Raw genomic sequence first — 27,846 nt, 5'->3', positions numbered from 1 at the left:
CCTATTTCCCCACTGGTTTTGATAATCAAAATCATTACCTCCCTGATTATAATTGTTCCCTCTTTGATTAGGTGGCAGATATCTATTATTGTCATTCCTAGGTCCGTTATCATAAGACATAGCATTGACCTGTTCATTATTATATCTATTACCATCATTATTATTAGGATCATATGAGGGATCAAAATTACAAGCATTAGTATAATGATCATAAGACCCACAGTTTTCACAGAAAATACATCCTACAGGCATATTAGAAACGGAAGGATTAGGATTCATACCTCTCCCCTTAGATTGGGAGGGAAGATCTTGCAATGGCACGGAATCGAGTTTGGCTTTAACCACTGACATCTCCTTCCCGAGGTTCGTAATTTGTGATGTCAGGTTGCTAATGGTATTGAGGTGGTCCACTGAATAGGAGGTGGTCCACTGAATAGACCGCTCCTCCACTCTTGTTCACAGCATCTCGCTCGCCGTCTTGCCAATCCATGTGGTGTCGTACCACATCTTCGATAATATCTATGACTTGCTCTTCAGTTTTGTTCATTATTGGGCCACCTGCTCCCGCATCAAAACTGGTCTTCCCTTGAGGACTCAATCCTCCATAGAAAATCTGTAAAACTTGATATGTTGGGATTCCGTGGTGTGGGCACTCTCTTTGGTACTCCTTGTACCTTTCCCATGCTTCATAGATCGACTCCCCACTCCTTTGTCGAAACCCTTGAATCAAGGCTCTAGCATCGGCCGTCTTCTTTTGAGAATAGAATCTTCCCAAAAATGCTGTCGTGACATCATCCCAAGTGTGTAGAGAGTTCGGCTTCACCTCCTTCTCTAACCATTTGAGAGCTCTCCCAATAAGTGAAAAGGGGAAAAGCTTCAATCTCACGAACTCTTGATTCACCCCATTAACCTTGATGGTATTGCAGTACTTCTCAAATTCGTTCAAATGAGCCAAAGGGCTCTCATGCTTGGCACCACTAAACTGCCTTCTCTCGATGAGGGTGATCATAGCCGGCCGGATCTCGAAATCATTGGCCTCAGTAGTGGGTGGAGCAATCCCACTTGAAGCTCTATACGCCCCAGGAGTTCCCAACTCCTTAAGGGGTCGTGGTGCTGGCCGATTGGGTTGGCGCGGTATGTCTTCCATTGGAACCTGTTGTGTGTTGTGTTCCTTTCCTTGAGAGTTTGATGACGTCAATCGAGATTTACGATTGCTCTTCAAAGTTCTTTCGATTTCTGGATCGAAGGGTATTAATTCTCTCTGTTTAGACCTGCGCATACACACTAACCAGACCAATTAAATAGAAGGGCTACAAGTGTAGCCAAAAGGGAAAAATCTTTTTGTGCTTTTTTATGATGAACTAGACTCAAGAAATCAAAAAGCAATTAACAAACACCGCTCCCCGGCAACGGCGCCATTTTGACGAGGGTTAAATCGGCCGCTACAATCTAACTCTCAATCAAACAATACTTATACGAACACCCTATAACCAAGTACAATGGCAAATAAAGGTTCGGTCCACGAGGAACGTGAGTAATTGCAAATCAATCTTAAACCTAAGCTAGTTCGAAATCAATGGAAAATGGTGTTCTAAAATACTACTAATAAGATGGAATAAATCAATAAACTAAGACACTAGGGAGAACGGGAATCCGCCTAACCATTGGTAACTAAGCAACAAGGAATCACAGAGACAAACGGGATATGCAAAGACTATAAGTCTGATCAATATCATGTGATAGGAAGACAACGGGCAATACTAAGCTTGGATTTCTCATGCACTTAACATTACTCGATACATAATCAAACCACATTCAATAATGAAATACTCAATTCACAATCTCTTGTTCAAATCAAGGATATCATGCAATCAAATTCAAGATTCTAGGTTAGCTACTCCTATTATAATGAATTAACATGCAATCGCATATAATCAATTTAATCACAATCCGTTTATCAAAATCAATCCTCAATTACATAGATTACCTAGGCCGGGTTTCATCCCGAAACCCTAGCTAGGAGACTACTCACACATATTCATAATCAAAGCAATAATGAATTCCAAAAGCATAATAGATATAAACATGAATTCTGATTAAGGAATAATAAAGCTTGATTAATAAACAAGAATGAATAATACCAATTGTATTGATGCGAATCAATGGAAAAGTTCAGAACTTTGATATCCGTCGTCAATGAATAATACAAAGAATCTTCACAAATCTTGCTTCAAATCAATCCAAGAAAACTAAAATCGCTAGAAATATCTCTAAGAAAACTAATGAATCTCTAATACTAAGAACGTTCTCCAATAACTCTCTACAAAGGCTCTCAAAACTATCTCTAAAAAAACTGTCTCTAAATCTCTTAAAGTTGGGCTTTATATACGTCTTCTAATGCGGAGAAGTCAAGCGCGCAGTTAACCCTGGATCAGCACGGCCGTGCTGTATTTGGCACGGTCGTGCTAGCTTGTCAGTAAGTAAACCGGATTTCTTCTTCAAATTGGCACGGCCGTGCTATATATGGCACGGCCGTGCAGCTTCCTGGCACGGCCGTGCTAAAAATGACACGGCCGTGCTGAATATGCTCTAGCTCGGGGCTCATACTGAAGCTGACACGGGCACGGGCAACATCTGGCACGGCCGTGCTAATGGCCTGCACGGCCGTGCGGGTGTGTGGATACTGACACGGCCGTGCTATTGGCTTGCACGGCCGTGCTGCCTTGCCTGGGGTTGCTTGCTTATAGGCCAGCACGGGTGTGCCTATGGTAACACGGCCGTGCTGCCTGTGCTATGTAATCAATGCACGGCACTTGAACTTCCTTAACTCCTCGGACTCCGGTCAAGGCTAGCTCGGTTACGCATCAAGGGCTCGGGATCCGATTAAACTCGGTTGATATTACCTGAAAACACATCAAAAACAAATCGAAAACCCGTGAAGCACGTAATATGGGGAACGTAAGCATAACAAGGTAATAATCGGCCAAAGCGGCCCCAAATACATCCAAAATCATCCTAAAATATGCTCTAAAGCGCGCCCTAAAGTGCGCTTGTCAATGAACTCTTCACATACCAACCCCCAACTTTCCTCATGCCCCAAACACAATCCCAACCCACTACAGAAACACCCAGAGGGGGTACGAATAGAAGAGATAGGGAAATGGGACATGTCAGGCTGTTTAATGATTGTTTTTTCCGATAATCCCGTGTACAACACCAACCAATTTAGAAGGAGATTTCGAATGCAACAACCTTTATTTTTACGTATAATGAACAAGGTCGTTGAAGGTGATGTTTACTTCCAGTAGCGTAGGGATGCAGCTGGAAAATTCGGCTTATCACCTCTGCAAAAATGTACAGCTGCGATAAGAATGTTAGCCTACGGCTTGGCTGCAGACGCCGTGGATGAATGCGTTCGAATAAGTCAGTCAATCGCTCGAGTTACCCTTCAACGTTTTTGTACCGGGGTCATTGATCAGTTCGGAACCGAGTACCTGCGAAACCCTACAACTGATGATTTGGCCCAAATACTGCATCAAAATGATGCGTGGTTTTCCTGACATGATAGGTAGCATTGATTGTATGCATTGGGAATGGAAGAACTGTCCAACCACTTGGAAAGCGCAGTACGCTGGTAGAAATAAGAAAGCAACGCTAGTACTGAAAGCCGTCGCGGATCAGGATTTATGGATCTAGCATTCCTTCTTTGGTATTCCCGGATCTTGTAATGATCTTAATGTGTTGCACCTTTCACTAGTGTTCGATGAGGTTCTGCATGGTCGAGCTCCTCCGGTAAATTTTACAGTTAACGGCCATGAATACAACATGGCTTATTACTTAGCCGACGACATTTATCCAAAATGGGCAAATTTTATTCAGGGTATCACACACCCTCAACTTCATGAAGATAAAATGTTCGCTGACCACCAGGCTGCTGCTCGGAAGGATGTTGAAAGAGCTTTCGGTGTTTTGCAAGCTCGATTTGCAATAATACGAAAACCATCACTGGCGTACGATGAGGACATACTGCGGGACATAATGAAAACATGTATCATTATGCACAACATGATTGTTGAAGATAAGCGACACAACTACACTCGAGCCGAAATTATAAGAAGCTTCTACGAAGAAGATCAACAAAATTTACACAACAGCATCAACGTCTACAACGCCACCGTTTGAATTCAACGTAGGCCGACCTACCAACTTTGACTTTACCTCATTTCTACAACGAAAATCTTCCCTCCGTGATAGAGAAACTCATCTATCTCTGAAAAGTGATTTAGTCGAACATATTTGGTTACAACACGGGCCAACTAATTAGGGAAAAATTAGCACGACTTAAATAAGGCCAACTACTATGGCCTATCTACTTTTCCGTGCGCAGTCGTGTTTTTTTTTAATTGATTGTTTATTTTATTCCCTAACTTTAATTACGCATGACGTTTCAAATGTAATCGGTTTCTAGTATTGTACCGCTTTTTAAAATAAATAAAAACATTTACGAAATTTTTAGCGTTTTGTTACCATTATTTCTTCTAACATACATAATTTAACGACATATTTTACCGATAAAAACAACACAAATAAAAAAAATAATTTACACATATTTAGACTAGTTTTTATTTAATTGGAGTAATATTGTTAAAATATAAATGAAATTAATAATAAAGAAGTGTTGTGTAGGAGAGAGAAAGTAATGGTGGGGTATTGAAAAAGTAAGAGAGAGAGTGGTGGGCAAGCATTATTTTTGCTCACCATTGGGAGAGAAATTGTGAAAAAAAAATTGCCCATGGGCAAAACTGATTTGTTGAGAGAGAAAGTGGGTAGAGAGATATTGGGAAAGCATTATTTTGCCCACCATTGGAAGTGGTCTTATGAATGTTGAATATGATAAAATTATAATGTCAATAAAGTGTTTCAACAAAAGATAATAACTTTTTTGTATTTACTAAGATATTAACTTTTTTTAATAATGTAATAACAAAAAATTGATTGATATTTTACATTTTCGAATTAGACATATAATATAGTTGTCAAACACTACATTTATTTTATGGTCATATCTAATACTCCATTAGTCTAATAAACAAAATAAATAAATAAGTAAATTGGAAAAAATATATTAAAGTGATGTTTTAAAATCAATTACTTCGATATGAATCAATTTTATTATTACTTTTTCGGTAAAACTCAATAATACTCGTTTAAAAGATAATTAAAAAAGAGTTGGAAAACTATTTAAGGTAAATGTGCATGGAAAATTTTAGAACACAATAAATAGGAATACATTTTATATAGAGATAATATCTAAGTTTGGAATACTAAATTATTATAGCTTTATTATAAAAATATTCGAAAAATAAAATATTTTTTGCTAAAAGGAGGGGGGGAGTTTTGGAGGGGAAAAACAGCACCAGAATGTGACACATGTCAATCCCGGTGTCTGTTTTAGTATTAAGTTATTGATTGATTGATTATAATTAATTGGATCTTGTTTACGAATAAACAATAAAAATATTTATGAAAATGGAATTAATTTAGGAATGCATGTCAAATCACGTGTTGATCAGTGCAATAAAGTTCATTTTAATTTAATATTTTTAATTTTAGTTATCCCTTGGTCGTTTGTAAGTTACTCCCTCTATCCCTTAATTTTTATCCCATTGCAAAAATATGGGTCAAACTTTTAAAATTTTGACCATGAATTCTCGTTGATATATAAGTGATAATATATTCATGTGGGATTTAATTAGAACCGTCTCATTGTATAGTTTATTAATATCAAATTTTTATAATTTTTACGCATATAGAAATGGAGATATATACGTTTGAAGACGTGTCTTGAAAACCGTAAAAAGTCAAATAGGACAAAAAATAAGGACAGACGGAATATTGCCTAATGAAAATTATAAATAATTTTTTTTCTTTTAAGATATTAATTAAAAATGAAGCACGCCTTATGGGCAGTTGTCCACGTGGTGTGCAGTCCCCACCTTGGACATCGCCTTCCGATTAATGCGGCGAATGGATAAGTTTGCTTTCTAGTGTACTCATTTTATTTTATTATTTTTTTTTTCTTTTTTTGTCTACCTACGTATTAGTTGCTCCGTACATAACTACATAACGAAGTTGGTCCTATGGATGGCAGTGGGTTGAGTTTAATGGAAGACCCGCCCCATACCTGCCCTAGTGGGGCAGGGATGGAGGAAGGGTTAGCGGGTGATGGGCAGGGATTGTTACAAAATGTATACCCGCCTGGGTGATAAGACAGATATGGATTTCAGAGTAGACCCGCCTCATACCTGCCCCGTCCCATACCCACCTTATACCCGCCTATATTTCCTTTAGAAGAATTTAGAATTTATGAAACTTACCCCCTAAGACCCAATTCGCCCAAACAGTAAGGGTCCTAAATTTTTTAATCTAATTTGATATAATTGTCATCAATGTGATACAATATAGCATCATGGCAGTGGGTTTGAGACGGTTTTAAGGTGGGTATAGATATCCAAGTGGGTGTTGGGGCTAAGATCTTGTACCCGACGGGGCGGGTATAGATGTGGATATTGTACCCACCACGGGTGGTGGGGCGGGAATGGATATAAGATTTTTAAGCGGGTATGGGTATGGAGGTACCATCCTCCGCATCTGACCCGCCCCATTGCGTGCCATCCCTACTTGGTCCTCTCCCCCTCTACTCTTAGTCAATAACTGTAATTAGATTGACATATTGTTATATTTACCTAATTTTCACTTAAATAAATTTATTAAAAGTTATGTTGGCAAGATTAGCCCTGTCTTTGTCTTAAAAAAAATTTCCCATGCCACATAATATTTTAATAATTTTTAATATTTTATAATTATGTTAAAACTCTTTAAGATTAAACTAAATTTAGATCTTCATTCCTCAAACTCATTTAAGATTTCTTAAATACATGTACTATTTTTATTTTCCTTTTTTTTATATATCATTTTTTAATAGTATAATTTTGAAATGGTGTTGCAAGTTACATATCTTACATAGCTGAAAAATAATATTAAACAACTAGATACAAAATTATAAATAATAATGAAATTACATGAATATCGTGATATATATATACATAATATCATAGTCGTAAAATTTACAATTTTTTGTAATTTAAATTTGTTGATGAAAATAATAGTAAATAATAGAATACTTTAGATTAAAATACAACAAAAAATAGAAAATAAAGGAATACTTTATATTAAAATACAACAAACGATTTTATCAATAAAATAAATATAACAGTCAATTGCAATTAAATTTACACTTTACATTTTTTTGAATAAATTAAATCAAATTATTGTTAACGATAATATTTTTCAGGAAAAAAAAAAAAAAAAGTTGAGCTATGATATACGTGTATAAGCAAAATACAGTGTATAAAGTATTTAGATGAGTCTTAAGTTGAGTCTTAAATTTTCAAAACTCCATTTAAGACTTTGTTAAGACTTTGCTTCATAAGTGCATAATTTTTGTAAAGTTTTGTCTTAAGACAATTTAAAGGTGATTTGCTGATGTCATGTATAGTCTTAATACCTAGGGCTAATCTTGCTATACCTGTAAATGAGCAACTTTTATAATAACTTATTTTTCCTGATTTTCTCTTATCTAAATTGATAAGTGTTAAAATTAGTAAAAATAAGATAAACAAAACAGAGCTTCGTATGATTTCTAATCTTATCAAAGATACTACTAAAAAATATTTGATCACGCTACAATTCTACATAGTAAAACACAACATGAAATCAAAATTTTCGAGAATATTCTTTTAGCTTGATTTTTTTTTTTTTTTTTTTTTTTTTAAAAAAAAAATTTAAAAATAAAATTATATTCATACTTCCTATATGCTTAAGATGAGTTGGTCAAAATCCATTCTTTTTCCTTCAAAAGATACTCTACATTTGGAATACCCCAATTATTACTTATCTTGGCATATGATCTTTTCATTCCATTAGCTTTTGTTTTTTTTAAAGTTTTTTCTAATCAAGATCAAGACATCTTATAGATAGGTCAACATTCCTACACAAAACTCCGAAGAAGGGAAAGTTAGGGAAAGAAATAGAGAATCTCCATTCGGAAGAATCATATGTAGTTGATATCGAATAGATGAAGCTATGACTTTAAGATCATAATCAACTACACTACATAAGAAATGCTGCAACTAAATTTCGGATGAAAGAAACAGTTGTTGCAAGTATTCAGAGACGAGATAATGGTATTTTATTTATTTTTCTTATTAAGTAAGTATATGTAAAACTATGGGACTAGATTAATTACATGTTTTTTTTTTCTCTTAAAATGAAGTAAATATAAACACCTTATAAGTTGATAACTAGTGTGCGGCCCGGGCGTTGTACCGGATTACCGCTTTGATTAAATTTATTTATTTTATTTTTTTTTATGAAATTTTTTCTATCATCATTTTTCCCCCTTTTTTTCAAATATGTTTTATAATTGTGGTATTATAATTTATGAATTGATAAAGCATAGGTTGTTTGAGTATATTGTGCACAAATGTTAAGCATAATGTTACTAATTAACATTGTTAAAAAAAATGCTATTAATTAACAAAAAGTATAGGAACATAATTTCTAACTCTCCATTATTTGGAAAATGTTGATTATATTCCTCTTATTTATTTATTTATTTATTTATTTATTTTTATCAAGTTGCATATCTAGTTTTTCCTTTTTATTTTGAGACTGCCATTTATAGTTGTATTTATTTTAAAAAAATAACATGATTCATTATTGGCTAAGATGGTAAGGAGTTTGAACTTTCTTCCCTAAGGTTTAGTGTTTGAAACCCATGATAGGCTTTTTTATATTAATTTGTCAATAATGTTACTCTTGTTTTGTTAAGTGGTGATGACGTGTTATTAAGTGATGATGTGGCACAATGCTTGTTAAGGAGGGAATGACGTGACACATAAACGTTTTTAGAAAGACTTTCTAATATATTAGTATAAATTTTTTGTATAAGTTATTTAGTTGGTCATTAACATACAAATAATTCCTCCCATCCACCTAAAAAAAAGCGTATAAATAATTTTATGGAGTTGCCAATTCAACTTGCTACCTTGATAAATATTTTTTTTTTTTAAAAAGTTGAATTAGGAAAAAGGCCAAAATTATTATGAGGAAGAAACCAAGAGGTTTATCCAATAAAATGAATAGTAATATGGCCTTTAGGCAAAAGGAAAGACGTGTGGCCCATTTACAGCACGTGATTTGACACGTGTCAAGACATTGGACATCCGGCGGCATTTGGAGAATCCTTCTTGGGCCATCTTTGATGTTGGGGGGTTTTGACAACTAAGTGGTGGGACCCACGTAAGAAGGTTTTTAATTTTGGTTATGATTTGCTGAGTTGGCATCATTTGATTGGCTTGAGGAGGGTGAATGAAATAGGAAAATTATCGTAGTATTTGTGGTTTTGGAGGCAGAAAGTGGAGAAAATGGTGTTGTCTTTCAATTAAGCTTCAAGTTTTGTGGTGCATAGTTTTGGCTTCATTTGCTTGAATTTATACTTCCTCCGTATTTTTTAGCACAAAGTATTTATAATACACGCTTTTTCATGAAATATAAGAAAAGCGGAGCTCATATGAATTAAACATTTAAAATGAGGTTAAAAAAATAATAGGATTATAATAAAGTGGACCATGAGTTTTAAATAAGGGTAAAAGTGCAACCTTCACCTAAAAAAACTTTTGAATTATATAGTGTGTGTAAGTATTGCGACTTTTTCATTTTAAGGAATTATTGCAAGTATTGAAAAATGGAGAAAGTATAGTACAATCTAAATTTGGTTAATAAAATGACTTTATATTTGATTGATATATTTTATAAGGTAACACGAAAGACTCTATTGAATTAACATCTCTTTGGTCATGTTCACTTCACCTTATTTTTGCTGAACTGAAATTATTTTTACTAAACTGAAATTATTTTTGCTGAACTTAAATTATTTTTACTGAACTGAAATTAATTTTATTGAAATGAAATTATTTTTGTTGAACTGAAATTATTTTTTACTGATTGTCCATTGTATTTCTCTTTAAAGTTACTGATTTTTACGGAATTGAAATTATTTTTACCGAACTGAAATTTTTTTTACTGAATAATTTTTTTTAAGGTGAAGTGAATAGGGCCTTATAGGTTAAGTTAGTCTAGATACGCGAGTGAAAGGTAAAGAAATTGCCTTACTTCCAAACAATGTAGTTGGTGGGCTCGAGCTTGTGACTTCAAAATTAAAAGGTGAGTTTCCTACCAACTCCATCAAATATGCTTTGAAATAAATATTGTGTAGATTCATAACATAAAAATGATGCAATTTTGTATACTAATTTGTATAAGGGTTTGATTAGTTCACCTTATTTTTGCTTATTTGATCTGATCTGATATGATTTGACCAAAGTTTGACCTTAAGTTTACACGATAATCTATAATAAGAAAAAATATATACCAAGTGGGGAGTCTTGTTAGATTCGTAATAATGTGTATTTTATTTATATGTAATTTTCATAATTTTTATCATTACGAAATAAAGATATTTAGCGATAAAAAATTACACATAAAACGATGATCTGATTTGAACTTATTTTTTCTGAAATAAGTAATAATAAATTGAACTAAACAAGGTCTAAGTGGCGGGATAAAACGGTTATAGTCTTAAAGACATACACAAGTAATACAACTATAGGCCTTGTTTGGCAAATGACTATTGGTTGTTAGCGGTTGCTTGATTGGTTCACTTGGCTTATTTGACCAGCTAGAATGTTTGGCTGTTTATAATGGCTTTTGAAATTGGCTGTTTAAGCTGACTGTTTATAAAAAGGTTTGGTAAATTTAGTTGGTGGCTGTTGGCTGTTAATTAGATAATTTGTGGGCCAACAAGCCAAAAGCCAACAAAAAAAGCTACTCATAGCAGCTTTTTCATTTTGGCTTAAAAGCCAGCTTTTTCGCTGAATAAAAAGTCAATTACCAAACACTTTTTTTGGCTATTTGATTACATAAAAAGCCAAAAGCCAAAAGTTAACATAAAAAAGCCACCAATAAGCCATTTACCAAACATGGCCTATGTCTTGGACTGAATAAACTCCCTAATTTATGAGAGAAAATGAAAAGTGTTTATTTATTTTTACAAAAACATACTAGTACACATTTTACAATTCTTTTTAATTGGCTGTCAAAAAAAAAAAATATCAATATGTTTTGTATTCTACTATTCTTGTATAGATCCTATAACTTTTGATAAAGAAATTATTCATGCATTGATATAAGATTATTAATTATTAATCTTGTCTTTCAAAAAAATAAGATCATCAATAATTAATAATTTAATATCTACATCAATCACATCATCCTAACTTGTTCGTATGATTTTGATTATTCATATACAGTACTTTACAGAAAAACGAAACTTTAAAAAGTCATAACTCAAAAGTCAACAAAATAGCATGTTCAAAAACATTTTACTCGAATAAAGAAAAGAAAAAAAAAAAGAAAAAGAAAAAAAAAAAGAATTATATTAGTACTTAGGTTTACTGTACTAGTAACTACGAGTTGCTGTAAGCTCTAGACGTTAACAATAGAATATTAATCAATACGTACAACGTAATACTCCGTACATAATAACTACTTATTATAAATTTAATTATATTTATAATCTATGCTTTTTTGTATATTACTCCGTAGTTGTTTAGACCTTCATCAAGGTTGGTACATGCATGCTTCTTGATGTGATATTGTGGTCCAAAAGTAAATTAAATCTACAACTGTAATACTAATGGATCCAGAAATGAAGTATATAGTTAATAGTATACTACGTATAATACAGTTTTTAGCCGTTAAACATTGTTTATTACAACTTGGTTGGTTAGTTGTTGCCAACAATCACCTATCTATCCCACTCAATATAATTATTACTTAGTACAACTAATGCTGAAGTACTTAAGAGTTAATATTTCGACATAAACCTTTATATATATAACATATTAATATGATATGCAAATACTACATTCTTTTTAGGATACGTAGGCCTACAAAATCCTTATTAAATTACTATCAAAATTAAAGCTAAAATTCTTAGACTTCCACCATTATTGGGTACTTTATCCATCTAATAATATAGTGTCTACTTTCTATTGGTATCATGCAAATATTATACGGAGTAATACTCCATGTGATCAATCCTTCAAATTAGGTCATATTTGATCTCTTCAAGTCAAATTTACTTTATCTTGCTAAACTTAAGTTAATTTTACTGATTAAAACTTATTTTCATTTATGTAATATTACTTGTTCTTTAAAGATATAATTAAATAATTTTTAATTGATAAAAATCTACTACGATTATTTTTTCATATCAATCAAAAAACTTACATCACCGTATTATATAATCTTAATTAATATGCGTGTTAAAGCCTATAAGGACAGTGATTTGAGGATGGGAGATTATTTTTTTAATTAAAGGAAAAGATCAACTCTGATATTGACCTGTAACTATAGAGGTTAGTGGATCACATTCAAGTATACTCGACTTGTTCACACTTTCTTGTTTGACTGGACTAATTTAACTTTGTTGATTAATTAAATAAGAAGCTAAGCTCTTCACCAAATAAAAAAGAAGCTAATAAGCTAGGCTAAGACGACATTGGATAACATGTACTAGTGTACTGCGCTATACCCGTAACATGTACTCGTAGTGTTCAATAAGATAACATTTTTAATGTACACTTAATAATAATTTATTTATTTATTTATTTGTTGATTAATTATTATCACTATCTTAGAAGTTTGAACCAAACCAACCAAAAGAGGTTGGATCATATAATAATTTAAAGATATGCATAGTGGATAACTAGATATAGAATACTCCACAAATAAAGTGTCATTAATTCATATATTAGGTTATAAATTTATTATTAATTAACTCCCTTTGGTTTTTTTTTTTTTTTTTTGTTTTTTTTTGTTTTTGGGTATTTTTTTTCAATTCCCTCTGTCAATTATGCACTATGGCTACAAATTACAAATTCACAATATGACCAAGCTTATTTAAATTAAATGTCCAACCTAATCAAACAAATTTATGCTTCCTTTGTTTTAAGAAACTTATAACACTTCGACTAGTATGATTGCTAATATGCAACTTTAACCAAACTAATAATTCAACAACATTATTTTATAGAATGGTTGTTAATAGGGTTGTTCAGAGTGCGGTCTAGACCGCACCAAACCGTAATTTTGCGGCTTGTGGTTTGAAAATTGCAGTGCGGTTTCCGAAAATGACCAAACCGCACTTTTGCGGTTTGGTGCGGTTTCCGAAATATTTTAAACCAAATCGCACCGCAAACCGCACTCTGATGCGGTATGCGGTTTAGACCGTCAAACCGCAAACCGTTATACATACCAACTTTATACTATTTCTATTTAAAAATATATATAAAATAGCTTAAAAATATGATGTAATTTTTTACTATTGGCCAATTAAAAGTTAAAAAAAGAGTTTAATATTTAAATTTTAAATTAATAATCACAAAATAAAATAAAAAGTCTTTTTTTAAAAAAATATTTATAATTTTTTAAAAAATATGGTTAAACCGTAAACCGCACCGCACCGCACCAAACCGCATTTTGCGGTGCGGTTTGGAAAAAAATCTCAAACCACACCGCGAACACCCCTAGTTGCTAATGTGCAACTTTAATTAAACTAATAATTTAGCAACATTATTTATAACATTTGTTTTCAATTTGTTGTAAAAATGTGTTGTCAATTCAAGTGAGGGCTTGTTATGCTCACCTTATTTTCACATACTTTGGGTCTAATAAGCTCAGATAAGTTTAAATAAGTAAAATCATGTGAATAGAACACACCCTTAGTATATAAATAGTGCAAAATAATAGTAATTATTAACTTTTACTTGATAAAAGAACCTTTAATAAGATTATCACTACATACATGTTGAAGAGAGTTTGATGAACTTTTTTATAATAATAAATTAATAATGTATCAATTAGTAATTTGGTTAAGGTAGATTACACATTGTTTCTAATACCCATGGGATCGGATGAATGAACCATACATTAATTATATTATAAAATAATAATTAATACATGAAGTATATAAGATTTTTTTTGTGCACACGAAGTATATAAGATGAATACGAAGTGTGTGTGAAGTATGAGTGAAACTTATAAATTAATCCAAAGATAATACGGAGTAATAATAATTAAACATCGCACTTTTATTGTTCATAAGAATTGAGCCGCACCATGTAATGTTATAGCTCAACTTTGATGCTAACTTAGAATATTAATTATCTTCCATGTATCTTATCAACTAGCTAGGTCAAATAAATAATTCAACAGTCACCAGGTCAATTTAATATACACTAATTGATTAGTTATCTGTACATGCATGATGATTTATAAACTTGCAACTTGCATTGTTGAAACTCTTTTCTAGCTATTCCCTCTATTTTGCTTTAAGTGTTACACTTACAGTACAAATAAATAAACTGCCAACTAATCTGATGTATAATTAAGAATAAAACATGAATATTGAAATTAAAAGAGCATTGAGATAACTCTCTCCAAATGAAAATCTATAAGTTAAATGTGGTTGAACTAAGTCATTCTTGAAAATTTTGACTAGCATAGATTTGGGTATCGTCTATAAAGGAATCAAAGCCAGGTTTGAAGCTTCTTTACCTATGAAAGTCTAAAGGAGTTTTTGCTTTTATTTTTTTTAAAGGAAAACCATTATTAGCAATGGTTTGATTTCGTTTGCTAACCAAGGTTGTCAGAATCGGGATCCCACATTGGATTGGCGAGGGGAGTAGGATTGAATTGATAAAATCGGGTTGTAAAATCGTAAGATCCTACGAAATTGATAAAAGGAGTAATAAAAAGGTTGCTATATAACTAGATACACATTCTGCTTAGAGAAAAGTTTGATTGCTTTAGGCTCATTTTAATGAGTAAAAAGTAGGATTGTACGATCTTGACCGATCCTACGCAATTCTGACCGGTTCCACACGATTCTATCCGATCCTGTCAATCTAATAATAATAGAAGTGAAAAACAGGATCGTCCGATCCTGTACGATATTGTACGATCCTACACGATCCTACCTGATCCTGTACGATCCTGAATAATCCTATAGTGATCCTGCTTGCTCTGCGATTCTGCATCCGATTCGAATCATTTGGCTAAAATTAGAGATCGTATGCGATCCTACGATTCGGATCGCGATTCTACCAACAATGTTGCTAACTATAAGTGATGAACAAATATTCAACAAAGTGGTAATAAAATCCGATTTAATCATTCCAACCAATTTATGTCTTATAAAACAAATCTTCCTTAGTGATCCATTTGATACTATGAGCATATTCTTCTAGATATTTTGTTATATAACAATTAACAAATAGTCTAAAATCTACATAGTATTTCTTTACTCACATTTCCAAATATGTAAATGAACGACATATTTGATACGAAGTAATTAAGTAGCAACTCATAAAACACATCAAAAGAATCCATTTCAATGGAGACACAAAATTAACATGGATCTATGGCTCCGATTTTCATTTCATCACTTCATTTAATACACAAGGAGAATAGCGTTAATGAATTGAAATATCTCACAGGTTCTCCTGATCCGGATTAGTAGACTAGACACTTTATAAGTAGGCAAAATGCCTTTAAGACTCTAACCACAATCTCTTAGCCTAGTTGTGAGATGCAAACTTTTCTACTAAATTAATCATATACATATACATTCATTTCCATTTAAAAAGAAACTTCCATTAAAAAAAAAAAAAAGTTTCGAGTATATCCTAGAAGTTAGGTCACCATGAAGTAGGTAAGGCCCGTAAGGGTAAGGTTAAGGGCATGGGTAGGTATTTTTGTAATGAAAAGTAACAAAAAGGGTCAAACACATGAAAATTAAAATTAAATAAAATTAATTTTAATTAAAATAATATTATTAATAAAACCTTGCTTGTCAAAAAAAATAAAAATAAAACCTTATCCAAACTAAGGTTTAAATCTAACCATGGTAAACGTAAACTCCCAACCATCTCTCTTCCATCTCTTTCTCTTTCCCTTTCTCTCTCCTCTCATCTTTTTCTCCTCCGTTTTTTCTCTCTCTTACCTGAGTAGTGTGCGTTCACATTCTTCAACCTCCTCATATATTTATTTTTCTGCCATTATTCTGGTGAGTCAACTCATTTTTGTTTTTCACCTTTTTTTTTTCCCCTTTCTTATGATCTGAAATTTTGCATTTTTTTTCATTTTTTCCTCTTTAATTTGGGTTAATTTATTATTGATTTTATTTTTTAAAATAATTGATGAGTAAAATTAGTGAACTTTTTGAATACCCAGATCGTTTTTGTTTTCTGGGTTTCCCTTTGATTTGGTTTTTGGGTGTTATTTTTTAAGGAGTATAATTTTTTATAGAGGCGTGAAGGGTAGTGATGTTGATGGGATTTAATTCGAGGTCTAGAATTATACTGACCCAAAATTTTTACCAACTAAACTAGTTGACAATTTGACATTCGCATTTGTTTTAGACATTGGTGTGTTTGTTCATGATTTGTGTTTTGGTATCAGACTAGATTTATCATTACTTGGTTTTTGTATTAATTAAATTGTCTTATTTATAGCTATGTTAATTAACTTAGTTCATAAAGGAATATGGAATTTTGATGCTGCTTTGTCTGAGTATTAATAATAGCCTCTTTATATTTGTTTGGTAATTTGACATTTTTTTTTGGATTTATTAGTGATAAGTTAGGAAAATTTTAGTTTTTGAAGTATTGATTTAATAGGTCACTGTCAACATGAAAATATCCATTGACCAAAAATATAAAAACATAAAAAATAGGGTGGTTCTAGGGATTTTGCTGCAATGACTAATGGTGAAGGAGTGTTCTAGAATATTGGGTATCAAAAGCTTCAACTACTTTTTCTAATTCATGGGGCTATTTAATTTTCCTCTATAATAATTTACATTTAATGAAGAGGGTTTAGGTTTTGTTGAGTTTGGGGTAGGAAAGTTTTGAAATTTTGTCTGAAGGTTGAAGTTAAGTTTAGCAATGTCTTATATTTTCCATTTCACATAGAGTACTCATCCAAGGTGGGTGGAACTGGACATATAATATGACACCCGGGAACTCGAGAAACTTGACTTAATAAGAAGCTAAAAAGATTACAGAAAAACTGATCCTGAAAGTAGTTATATCTGATCTTTTTATTACAGATTTTGAGTGTATAGAAATCGTATGTGGATCTTTTTTCAGCCTGTAGCTTCTTATAACGTTCATTGGTACCAAGTTGTGCTTAGTTGGTACCATCCTAGTTCCCAAATGCTTCTTCATTAGTACCAACAAGTACAAAAAATAGAAATTTCAAGTTTTGTTGGTATCAATCGACTTTTTATTTATTTATTTATTTATTTTTTATTGGATTAAGATGGGTACCATCTAATCACAACTTAGAGTTATTCATGACTCAAGCTGTTATATATGCTGAGAAATTCTCATCTCATGTGCTCATCATTTGGTGACCTAACCCTGTATGAATTTATAATTATTCCTTTATTCTTTCCAAACCTTGTAGAATTAAGTAGCTTTTTGATGGCCTGATGAAGATTTTGTGAATGTCTTTTAAGTTCGTTATTCACTGTCTTTTTTTTGTGTTTACTTTTGTGTGGTTCTGGTGCTGTGTTGTATTTCCCGCATACTCCTATGTTTATTATGTTGCATGTATTCAATATGCATCTGTTGCTGAAGTGGGGGTGGCGTAGTTTGATCTTATTTTTATATACTGTAGGATATATTTGTGATCTCTAAAAGATTTAACTAGAATGCTGTGCAAGTCTGCTTAACTGAAAATCTTTTGTTGGTATTTCAATGATCTCTCTTTTTATTTATCTTTTATTTTAATTATATATTTATTAATTAATAAACTTTTCCAATTTGAGCTCCCTAGAACTTGTACATGTTAGCGGAAGGGAAAATGTCAATGTCAAACTATATTTTACATGGGAAGCACTCCACACAAATTTATAGGGAAAAAGTCACCAACTGTCACATTGTCACTAACTAGTTAACAAGAACTAGCAACGCTCACAACGTTCCTTTGAGATACAACCCATCCCTCTCAAGAACTCTAATCTGGTAACCTAAGTGTTTGTGATCTCTTCTTGCTGTTCTGCAATGAAAAGTGATACCCATGATCCCTTTATATAGTATATGGAGTCATACCCCTACACCAAAGTTGTTAATATTTTAAACTCTAACTATATCTAGGATACAAAAGTTATTAGAAAAACTTATTATTATATAAAATGATTACAATTAAATAGGAATATGAATACTAGAGTCTTAAATCAACCAAGGTAAGAAGACTAAGTTACTTGCTATCAAAACCCTCAAACTGCCACCTTCTTGTACCACGTACAGGCAATACTTGTGTTCGTGATAGTGCCACCAAGCCTTTGCTTTGCTTACTTTGTTCCTTCATAACCAAATCTGAAACCCACCACATGTCTTGAGACCCCACTAATCACGTTGGACAAGTTGGGCTTGCCATATTTAACAGTACATTAGTGTTGGCACTTGGCTGAGTCAAGCTTTGTGCAAAGTAGACCTTCTACGAAAGTACAAAGTTCCAATTACACATACGAAGTTTTAGTGATCTTGAACATGAGTTATTTTTTTTTTTTAATATTGATTTCCCTGTGGTTAATCTTTGTGGACCATCGTGGCATCCATTGACTGCATACTGAATGATAGTACTTCGTATATATATATGTTTAGTGATTGAGTTTTGATTATACTGTCACTTATAAAGTTTTATCCTACTTGAGGTATCATCGCATAGCATAGGTAATTATCAATTTCAAAGTTACCTCTTCATATGAAGTTGTCCCTTAAAAAGGTTTGGATTATTGCTTTCTCCAGTTTAGGCTTATTAGGTAGCAAAGGAATTGTATTAATATTTTCTTCATCCCATCTTGTTTGCCATATTGAGGCTTTGTTACTTTTTTTAATTTTTGGCTGCTTAAGAGTTAGTTGAGATTGGGTATCGGTGGGACCAAATTTAGTGAGTGTGAGAGTAAAGTGGTGGTTTCTCAGAGTCATTAATAGAATGAGGCGATGTCAAAGAGACAGGCCAAAAAGAAAACTGATGTGAGCAAAAGGGGATGGAGGGAGTAGCAATATCCTATTGACCCAGTCTATGATGTATAATCTAATGGCTTGTCAATCTTCCAAGTTTCTGGATGTTGTTACCAAGGATTGCTGAAAATATGTTAAATCATATTCCGTATATATATTTGTTTGTGTATCGTTTAGTTGCTGCAAGTAATTTTCCGATGTTGCCTATGTAGGGGAAGAGGCAGGAAAATGGGGTAGAGGAAGGGTTTTTTTTTGGTCACTATCTTAGCAATTCTGCTCTTATTGTCTGTCAACATTTCATGTTTTATTTAATCGATTTATTTTTTCCAATGATCAGATAACCTGTATGGTCAAGCTGTTTGACAAGAGCTACTATTATCCATGGGATCAAAATCATATGGAAACTTGCTGGGCCTAGTCTCTGGTGATCTACTGGATATCCCATGTACCACTAGAACTCTTCCAAGGGTTATGACTGTTCCTGGGATTATCTCTGACTTGGATGGCCGTGAAAGTAGTGATGAAGATACAGAGGCTTCAATTGTTCGTGAGAGAATAATTGTTGTTGCTAATATGCTGCCTCTCCATGCCTCTAGGGATCTGGAAACTGGAAAGTGGCGTTTTACTGTAGATGAGGATTTAATTCTGTTACAGTTGAAAAATGGATTGCCACCCAATACTGAAATTATCTACATTGGTTCTCTGAAGGCTGATGTTGATATCAATGAGCAGGATGAGGTTTCACAGAAGCTTTTCAAGGAATTTAAATGTGTTCCTACTTTTCTGCCCCAGGACCTCCAGAAGAAATTCTATCATGGGTACTGTAAGCAGTACCTGTGGCCACTATTTCATTATATGCTACCCATGTGCCCTGACCACGGTGATCGTTTTGATCGCTCACTCTGGCAGGCATATGTTTCTGCTAATAAAATATTTGCTGATAAAGTAATGGAAGTCATAAACCCTGAGGATGATTATGTATGGGTGCATGATTATCATCTCATGATCCTACCTACTTTTTTAAGGAAACGATTCTATCGAGTTAAGCTGGGATTTTTCTTGCATAGCCCATTCCCTTCGTCGGAAATTTACCGAACCTTGCCTGTAAGGGATGAAATCTTGAGAGGCCTGCTGAATTGTGATTTAGTTGGTTTTCATACCTTTGATTATGCCAGGCATTTCCTGTCATGCTGCAGTAGGATGCTCGGATTGGACTATGCATCAAAGCGAGGGCATATTGGATTGGATTACTTTGGTCGCACTGTTTTCATTAAAATCTTGCCTGTCGGTATCCATGTTGGTCGGATAGAATCTGCTTTGAATCTTCCGTGCACATCAGTCAAAGTTAAAGAAATTCAAGAACAGTTCAAAGGGAAAAAAGTGATAGTTGGGATTGATGATATGGATATATTTAAAGGAATCAGTCTGAAGTTATTGGCCATAGAGCAACTGCTGCTTCAGAATCCAGAGTTCCAGGGAAAGTTGGTCCTTATTCAAATCATTAATCCTGCCCGAAGTTCAGGAAAGGATGTACAGGAAGCAAAGAGGGAGACCTATCTGATTGCAAGAAGGATCAATGAGATGTATGGTTCTCCAAGTTATGAGCCTGTAGTTATTATTGATCGCCCTGTTCCTCGTTTTGAGAAGTCAGCATATTATGCTTTAGCTGAATGCTGCCTAGTGAATGCTGTTAGGGATGGAATGAATCTGGTTCCATACAAGTATATTGTCTGCAGGCAAGGAACACCTGCTTTAGATGAAGCTTTGGGCATAAAATCAGACACTCCTCACACAAGCATGCTTGTAGTCTCGGAATTTGTAGGATGCTCTCCTTCACTCAGTGGTGCGATCAGAGTGAACCCATGGGATATTGATGCTGTTGCCGAAGCCTTGAATATGGCTCTTACGATGCCAGCTACTGAGAAACAATTACGACACGAAAAACATTATCGATATGTTAGCTCTCATGACGTGGCTTATTGGGCACGCAGCTTTGTGCAGGATCTGGAAAGAGCATGCCAAAACCATTATAATAAGCGGTGTTGGGGATTTGGTTTAGGGCTAGGTTTCAGAGTTGTCTCTCTTTCGCCAAATTTCAGGAAGCTGAATGTTGACTTTGTTGCCTCAGCGTATAAGAGGACCACTAAACGAGTGATATTTCTTGATTATGATGGCACTATTGTGCCACAAACAAGTATGAACAAGTGTCCAAGTCCTGAAGTTATCTCTGTCTTGAATGCTCTTTGCAATGATCCCAAAAACACAATATTCATCGTCAGCGGTAGAGGAAAAGCTCAACTAAGTGAATGGCTCAGCCCATGTCAGTTGTTGGGGATAGCTGCTGAGCATGGGTACTTCTTACGGTAAGTTGACTATGTACAATTTTAAATTATGATATTCCTGAGGTATAAGTCAATTTTTTCATAGTGACTGACAACGATGATGGAGGATGAACCTGGGCTTCAGCTATGCTGTAGTAGATATTGTGAAGGGTAGAAGATGTCTTTAAGAAGTGGAGGACGAATATGAGCGTAGAAGAGAGTAAGGGCAAAACACTATTAGAGGGAGTAAAAAAGATTGTTCATAAAGAAGTTAATTGCCGACAAATGTGAACATACTGTAATAAGTCAATAACATTTGATTGTCTTTAGAATGGCTAATACTGTAGTAGATTACTAGATTTATATTTGGAGTAGTTTTGATTTTCATAAATGTACTTGAACTATCCACGAATTAGTTGTACACAATAGCTCCCCAGTTGTAGATATTTCTTGTCTTGCTTTAACTTTTTCTTTTTTCTTGCAGGTCGAATAAAGCTGCTGATTGGGAATCTAATACTGCAGAGCTTGATTGGAAAGACATTGTTGAACCTATCATGAGATCGTATACTGAGGCAACAGATGGATCCAGCATAGAGAGTAAAGAAAGTGCCTTAGTGTGGCACCATCAAGATGCAGATCCTGACTTTGGGTCCTGGCAAGCAATGGAGTTAATGGACCATCTTGAAAATGTGCTTGCCAATGAACCAGCTGTTGTTGCCAGGGGTCACAACATTGTTGAAGTTAAGCCACAGGTAATTTGTTAGTTTACTCTCCTTCCTTTTTGTTCCCTTTTGCCACTCCATATCCCAATCGGTCTGTCTGATTTTAGCAGGGTGTTAGCAAGGGGCTTGTTGTTGAGAAAGTTATAACAACGTTAATCGATGATGGAAAACGACCAGATTTTCTTGTGTGCATTGGGGACGACAGATCTGATGAAGACATGTTTGAAAGCTTGTTGAAGTTCTCAGGTTCATCTTTACCTGGGCTTCCTGAGGTCTTCTGCTGCACGGTTGGGCAAAAGCCTAGCAAAGCGAAGTACTATCTTGATGATACATCTGATGTCTTACGGCTGCTGGGCGGCCTAGCAGCTGCTGCCTCAACTCAAAAACCTCGGTATAATCCTCATGCTCAAGTCTCGTTTGAAAGTACGTTCTAGTAGGCCTATGTGTGCTTATAGTTATAGATCCGCCCAGTGTGTCTACGCCAGAAAATATGTTTTCACAGGATTCCTTCTTTACTCGACTCCTGTGATCTCGCGGGATTTCAAATCTTTTGAACACATTAAAACATTGGGAAATTGTACATGGTGACAGTAGTGTAGTTCTCCGACAGGAAGGTTCCTTTGATGCAGATCGTCATACAACTGTGGTTGCTTTAAATTGCACCAGATTCCACCCATCAATTTGTACAAAAATCAGTTTGATGTCAAGGTTCCCTTATTGTCTCTAACAAAGTGATTTGGATGATCATGAACAAAAATCATAGGGATATCCGACTTGATCTTACATGGAGGTCAACAGGATACTTGTTGCTAACAAAAAAAGCTTAGGCGGACATAAGCGGCTTCTTCTACACCCCGTTGAATCAAAATTCGGAAAAAAGAGTGAGTTTCTGTGTATTACTTCGTCATATGCTAACTGTTATTGGAAATGGGCTTGTATGTTTTGCCCTTGTAAATGTCTTTGTATACATGGACAACCCATGGAGTAGTAGAAAACCGGCTATTGTTGTTCTTTATAATATAAAATCGATTGTTTCTTTTTTGGTTGAATTTTCTACGTATTATAATCTAAAAATGGTTGAGCAAGTTGTGCAGTGAACTGTGACAAAGATGAAGCATTTGGTTGTGCGAGTGTATGATAGATGTTAAGCGTAGGCAGGTCCACATGAGGAAATATACATTATGCCTCACTTGTAGGCTGCACATGGTGTTGTGATGGAGATGGAGATAGCTAGCATTTCTTGTCTGTTTATGATTTATACAATTGATACATGGGTGTAATGAAAATGACCTCCCCCCCTTTTTTTTTTTGGGTCACAAGAACCTAGGCTAGACATTAACCATTACTCCCTCCGTCCCTTTATTAGATGTCTATTTTTAGCACTTATTACTTACATAATAAAGAGAAGTAGGCATCTAATTAAGGGACGGAGGGAGTACTGTTTTAGATGGTCTAGTGTTCGTGGGTCAGTGGGGATAGGTAGGAGATTATTGCATCTAAGAATCCTCAATTGGCGCAATGTTGCCGGACACTTGAAAGTAAGGAAGGAGGTAAGGGAATTATTGCATTTATGGTAGAGAGATGTCGCTTGACTACTCGTAGACCTCAGCACTCACGTTTTTGGTCTTGTATCTGCGAGCTAGACCACTTTGAACTAGGGGAAACAATAAGGAGATTCCCATTCGAATGACCACCTTCAAGGCTCAAGCATCCTCATAAGATTGGAATCATAAACCTTTAGGTAATTAATGTTATTACACAGATTTACAAGTTTTATCCAGTGATTCAAACACTGCTTGGTAGGTAATATGGGGTTATGCTTGGTTGGAAGAAAATTATATTTCTATTAAATCTACTTTATCCACTTTCCTTTATCTATATGACCATATGGTTTGAATGATTTTTAGCTTTTAATGAAAGAATGTGACATTTTCCTGATATCTTCCCCATCCCACACCAACCTCCTTGCTTGCATATTCCCTTTGACAAGGAACCACATAAGGAGGGTACTATATTTACGGAACATGTTTGGAAGACCCTATAGAGTTATTATTGATGTGTCTTCCAAGTATTATATTTACGGAACATGTTATATGCAACACCTTTACAAAAGAATAACTAAACAAAGATCGAGAGTAACTAAGCTTTAATTATGTATATCTACACATATTTTTGCATATTCATTCCAAAATTATATTGTACCATTTTAGAATTGTATACTTGGCACAACATTACCTTGTTTGTATTCCTAGATTTATTCAAAACATACGCTAAGAATATTGCTAGTATTTTACAATTCATCTTAATCCCACTACTTTTGGACACAAGCTTTGGATAATTTATATGGGGATAATGGTGACATCGATTATTACTTGTTTCAATTTAATTGGTTGATATGCAAAAGCAATATGAGAATCAGAGTTCATGTAAGTATACTATTACTTGGACTGGACTGTTATTTTGGATGTATTTGTATCATTCTGATCTTGCTAGATTACAATAACTCCCTTATTAGAGAAACTCCATTCTTTTCCTTCACCATCGTCATTTTGAGTTTGGATGGAAAGAATGTTAGTTTAAAATCAAGTGTTAAACTTTATAATGTACTCCCTCTGTTTCTTTTATGTTCCCACGTTTTTTACTTTAGCGCTTTTTATAGATTTTCTTTGAACATCATTCGTGATATACAGAGTATACGTAATGAAAAATATAGTTATATGAGGTCTTATTATACAAAGAATTTATCTTGATATTAATAGATGAATATATGAATGGATAAGTTAAACATGACTAAATAACGTATCGCCTAAAATGAAGTGGAAGAAGTATTATGTTTAATTCTCCTTCACAAGTACAGAAGGAGAAACTAGACAAGTATAATTCATATATAACTTTTACGGAATCCCAAATGTGAATTAAACGCTATAATTCTTAAAATTTCGTCCAACCTATCAACTTAATCTTTAACAATTATATCTGTGCTAATGCACGTGATCATTCTAAGATTATTTCTATACAACTTCATGTTATTCTTATGTAAGACAAGTATATTTAATGGTTCCAAAAACTCTATACCACACTTCACAACAAATTAGTAGGATGGACATTTGCTCAACTCTCCTTCATAATTTCAGTTGCATGAAAATCTAGGATGGACATTAGCTCAACTCTCCTTCATAATGCTTTGCTTTAGATCGATTCGAAAATTATTTTGAAAAGTATAAGGACTTTTATGGTATTTTAATCATAAAGCTGTTAGAATACTGTATATACCATGCCTATAATATTATGTAATCAAACTCCTGGTTTACAGGAAGGTCTTTAGGATAGCAAGTATGGGACTCCATATTGCAGCATAGTTGTCCACATTCTCAGGAGCTTTTTTTAGGAAAAACAGTATGGCTCAGCATGGCTAGTCTCTTGTATATATACTCTTCAATATCAAATCAACATACACATAAGAAAATTAAAAACACCAAAAATCTGTCAACTTTTATCTTGGTATCAGAGCCGGGTTCCGATCTCCGACGACCGGCAACCATCGGTTTCATCATATACCATGGAATCCGAAAAACAAACCATAGTGCCAAAATCAGTCACTATGGACGATCTATTGCAACTAGTTACACAGTTATACACCAATAGATCAACCTCAGAAACCTCAAACCAAGCCATCCAAATTTCCGAAAAATTAAACCACAGTAATTATACTAAGTGGTCAAAGCTAATGCAACTAGCGATTGGTGGACGGGGAAGGCTCAACCACATCGCGGCCGTTCCACCGTCACCAACCGACCCAGAGATTGTTAAATGGACTCAAAGGGACTCTATTGTCATATCATGGATAATTGACAATATTGAACCAGAATTACAGAATCAATATCTCGATTATCCAACAGCAAACGAGTTATGGAAGAGCATCGAAATAATGTACGGAAGCGGCAGGGATGGTTTACAGATTTTTGATCTTATGACCAAAGCGAACAAAATCCAGCAAGGGTCAGACGCAATAGAGGTGTATTACAGTAAACTCACCTCAATTTGGAAAGAAATAGATCGGAGATTGCCAAACCCTATGAAATGCTCAGAAGATAAAATGGTTTACAACCGTATGGCGCAACAAAACCGCCTCTATCAGTTTCTTGCGGGACTCGATGAGGCTCTTGATAAAGATCGGAGAGATCTGATTAATTCAGACCCTCTTCCAACAATTGAAGTAGCATATGCAACAATCAGGAGAGAGATTTCTCGAAAGGAAATCATGAAAAAGGAAAAAACCCCAACTGAAGACTCCGAAATTGGTAGTGGACTTGCGGCTAGAGGAAAACCAGAAAAACCGAAGTTCCGGCGGGACGATGAGCGAACACACCTCCGGTGTACCCACTGCGGGGGAACCCGACATACAAAGGAGGGTTGCTTCAAACTCATAGGGTACCCGGAGTGGTGGTCTGAACGGAAGAAAAAGGGGGAAAATCAAAGAAGCGGGTAAGCAACCTATGCCGGTGAGTCGTCGGCCGGAGAGAAAGAAGAAGGGGGACTTGCGGCTGCCATTGTTAGCACAGGTATGGAAACTGGAAAAGAAAGGAAGGAAGGTAATGAAATCCTAATCTCCTTGTCTTATAATCAGCCCACTTACTCTTATATACCTAAGCTCAATTATGTGCCTCCTTATAAGCTTTCTCAGCCTAATTATGTGTCTAAGCCCATTCACATTAAATCAGACCCATCAAACACATGTATAACCCAGTTTATTTGTGATCCTAAAGAAAAAAATCAAGGGCCTAATACGGAACCGGTATTTGGGCTCCTTGGAAAGTGTAAAGAAAAAAGTGATAAAAAATGGATTTTAGACTGTGGTGCAACGGACAATATGACATATGATATCTCTGATCTGGAAGATCTGATTGAACCTACAAAAAATTTTGTTCAAACCGCAAGTGGAGAAAAAATCAAAGTAGAGAGATCAGGAACAATCAAATTGCTGGGTGACATCAAACTATTCAACTGTCTCTTTATTACACATTTATCTCATAAACTTCTTTCAGTTAGTCAACTGACTAAGGAGTTGAATTGTACTGTTCTAATAACATCTAATGGGTGTCTTGTGCAGGATTCTCAGACAGGGAGGATCATTGGGCGTGGTACTGAGGAGAATGGGTTGTATTATGTTGATCAGGTGCCTCAAAGTGGTTGTGCAACTTTTGTTCGCGGATCGGTTGAGCATCAACTCTGGACGTGGCATCGCCGACTGGGTCATCCATCTTTAGGGTATTTAAAAAAATTGTTTCCTTCCCTTGTTAATGCAAAATTAAATTTTTATTGTGAGGCATGTATGTTAGCAAAAAGTCACAAACATTATTATCCTAGTAGCACTACCCGAACCGAAAAACCTTTTGTTTTGATTCATTCTGATGTGTGGGGACCTGCCCCAAAGTTTAGTAAACATGGTTTTCAGTATTATGTAACTTTTATTGATGATTGCACTAGGATGAGTTGGATATATTTCTTGAAAAACAAATTTGATGTTTGTGATACTTTTATCTCTTTTTACAAAATGGCCCAAACACAATTCCAGACACAAATCCG

The 27,846-nt window shown here is 34.4% G+C and overlaps 2 protein-coding genes across 2 annotated transcripts; both read left to right on the top strand.

The window, feature by feature from the left end:
• The first annotated feature begins 3,540 nt into the window (after positions 1-3,540).
• Positions 3,541-4,182, top strand: LOC110707642. Its single transcript, XM_021885669.1, has 2 exons — positions 3,541-3,634; positions 3,758-4,182. The coding sequence occupies exons 1-2, from the start codon at positions 3,541-3,543 to the stop codon at positions 4,180-4,182; spliced, it is 519 nt and encodes a 172-aa protein (XP_021741361.1).
• An 11,815-nt stretch (positions 4,183-15,997) lies between these two features.
• LOC110708375 (probable alpha,alpha-trehalose-phosphate synthase [UDP-forming] 9) lies at positions 15,998-23,309 on the top strand. Its single transcript, XM_021886501.1, has 4 exons — positions 15,998-16,252; positions 19,555-21,580; positions 22,023-22,290; positions 22,371-23,309. Exons 2-4 carry the CDS (start codon positions 19,599-19,601, stop codon positions 22,692-22,694), a joined length of 2,574 nt encoding a protein of 857 aa, XP_021742193.1. The 5' UTR covers positions 15,998-16,252; positions 19,555-19,598; the 3' UTR covers positions 22,695-23,309.
• Positions 23,310-27,846: the final 4,537 nt, after the last annotated feature.

Source organism: Chenopodium quinoa, unplaced genomic scaffold (assembly GCF_001683475.1).
Source record: "Chenopodium quinoa cultivar QQ74 unplaced genomic scaffold, ASM168347v1, whole genome shotgun sequence".
Classification (NCBI taxonomy): domain Eukaryota; kingdom Viridiplantae; phylum Streptophyta; class Magnoliopsida; order Caryophyllales; family Amaranthaceae; genus Chenopodium; species Chenopodium quinoa.
The sequence above is the reverse complement of the archived record's forward strand: the minus strand, read 5'-3'. Positions and strand labels throughout refer to the sequence as shown.

Coding starts and splice junctions, on each gene's coding strand:
- LOC110707642 (XM_021885669.1), top strand. CDS start 3,541: ATGATGCGTGGTTTTCCTGACATGATAGGTAGCATTGATTGTATGCAT. Junction 3,635..3,757: donor TTGGAAAGCGCAGTACGCTG/GTAGAAATAAGA, acceptor ACCTTTCACTAG/TGTTCGATGAGGTTCTGCAT.
- LOC110708375 (XM_021886501.1), top strand. CDS start 19,599: ATGGGATCAAAATCATATGGAAACTTGCTGGGCCTAGTCTCTGGTGAT. Junction 21,581..22,022: donor GAGCATGGGTACTTCTTACG/GTAAGTTGACTA, acceptor TTTTTCTTGCAG/GTCGAATAAAGCTGCTGATT. Junction 22,291..22,370: donor TTGTTGAAGTTAAGCCACAG/GTAATTTGTTAG, acceptor TGATTTTAGCAG/GGTGTTAGCAAGGGGCTTGT.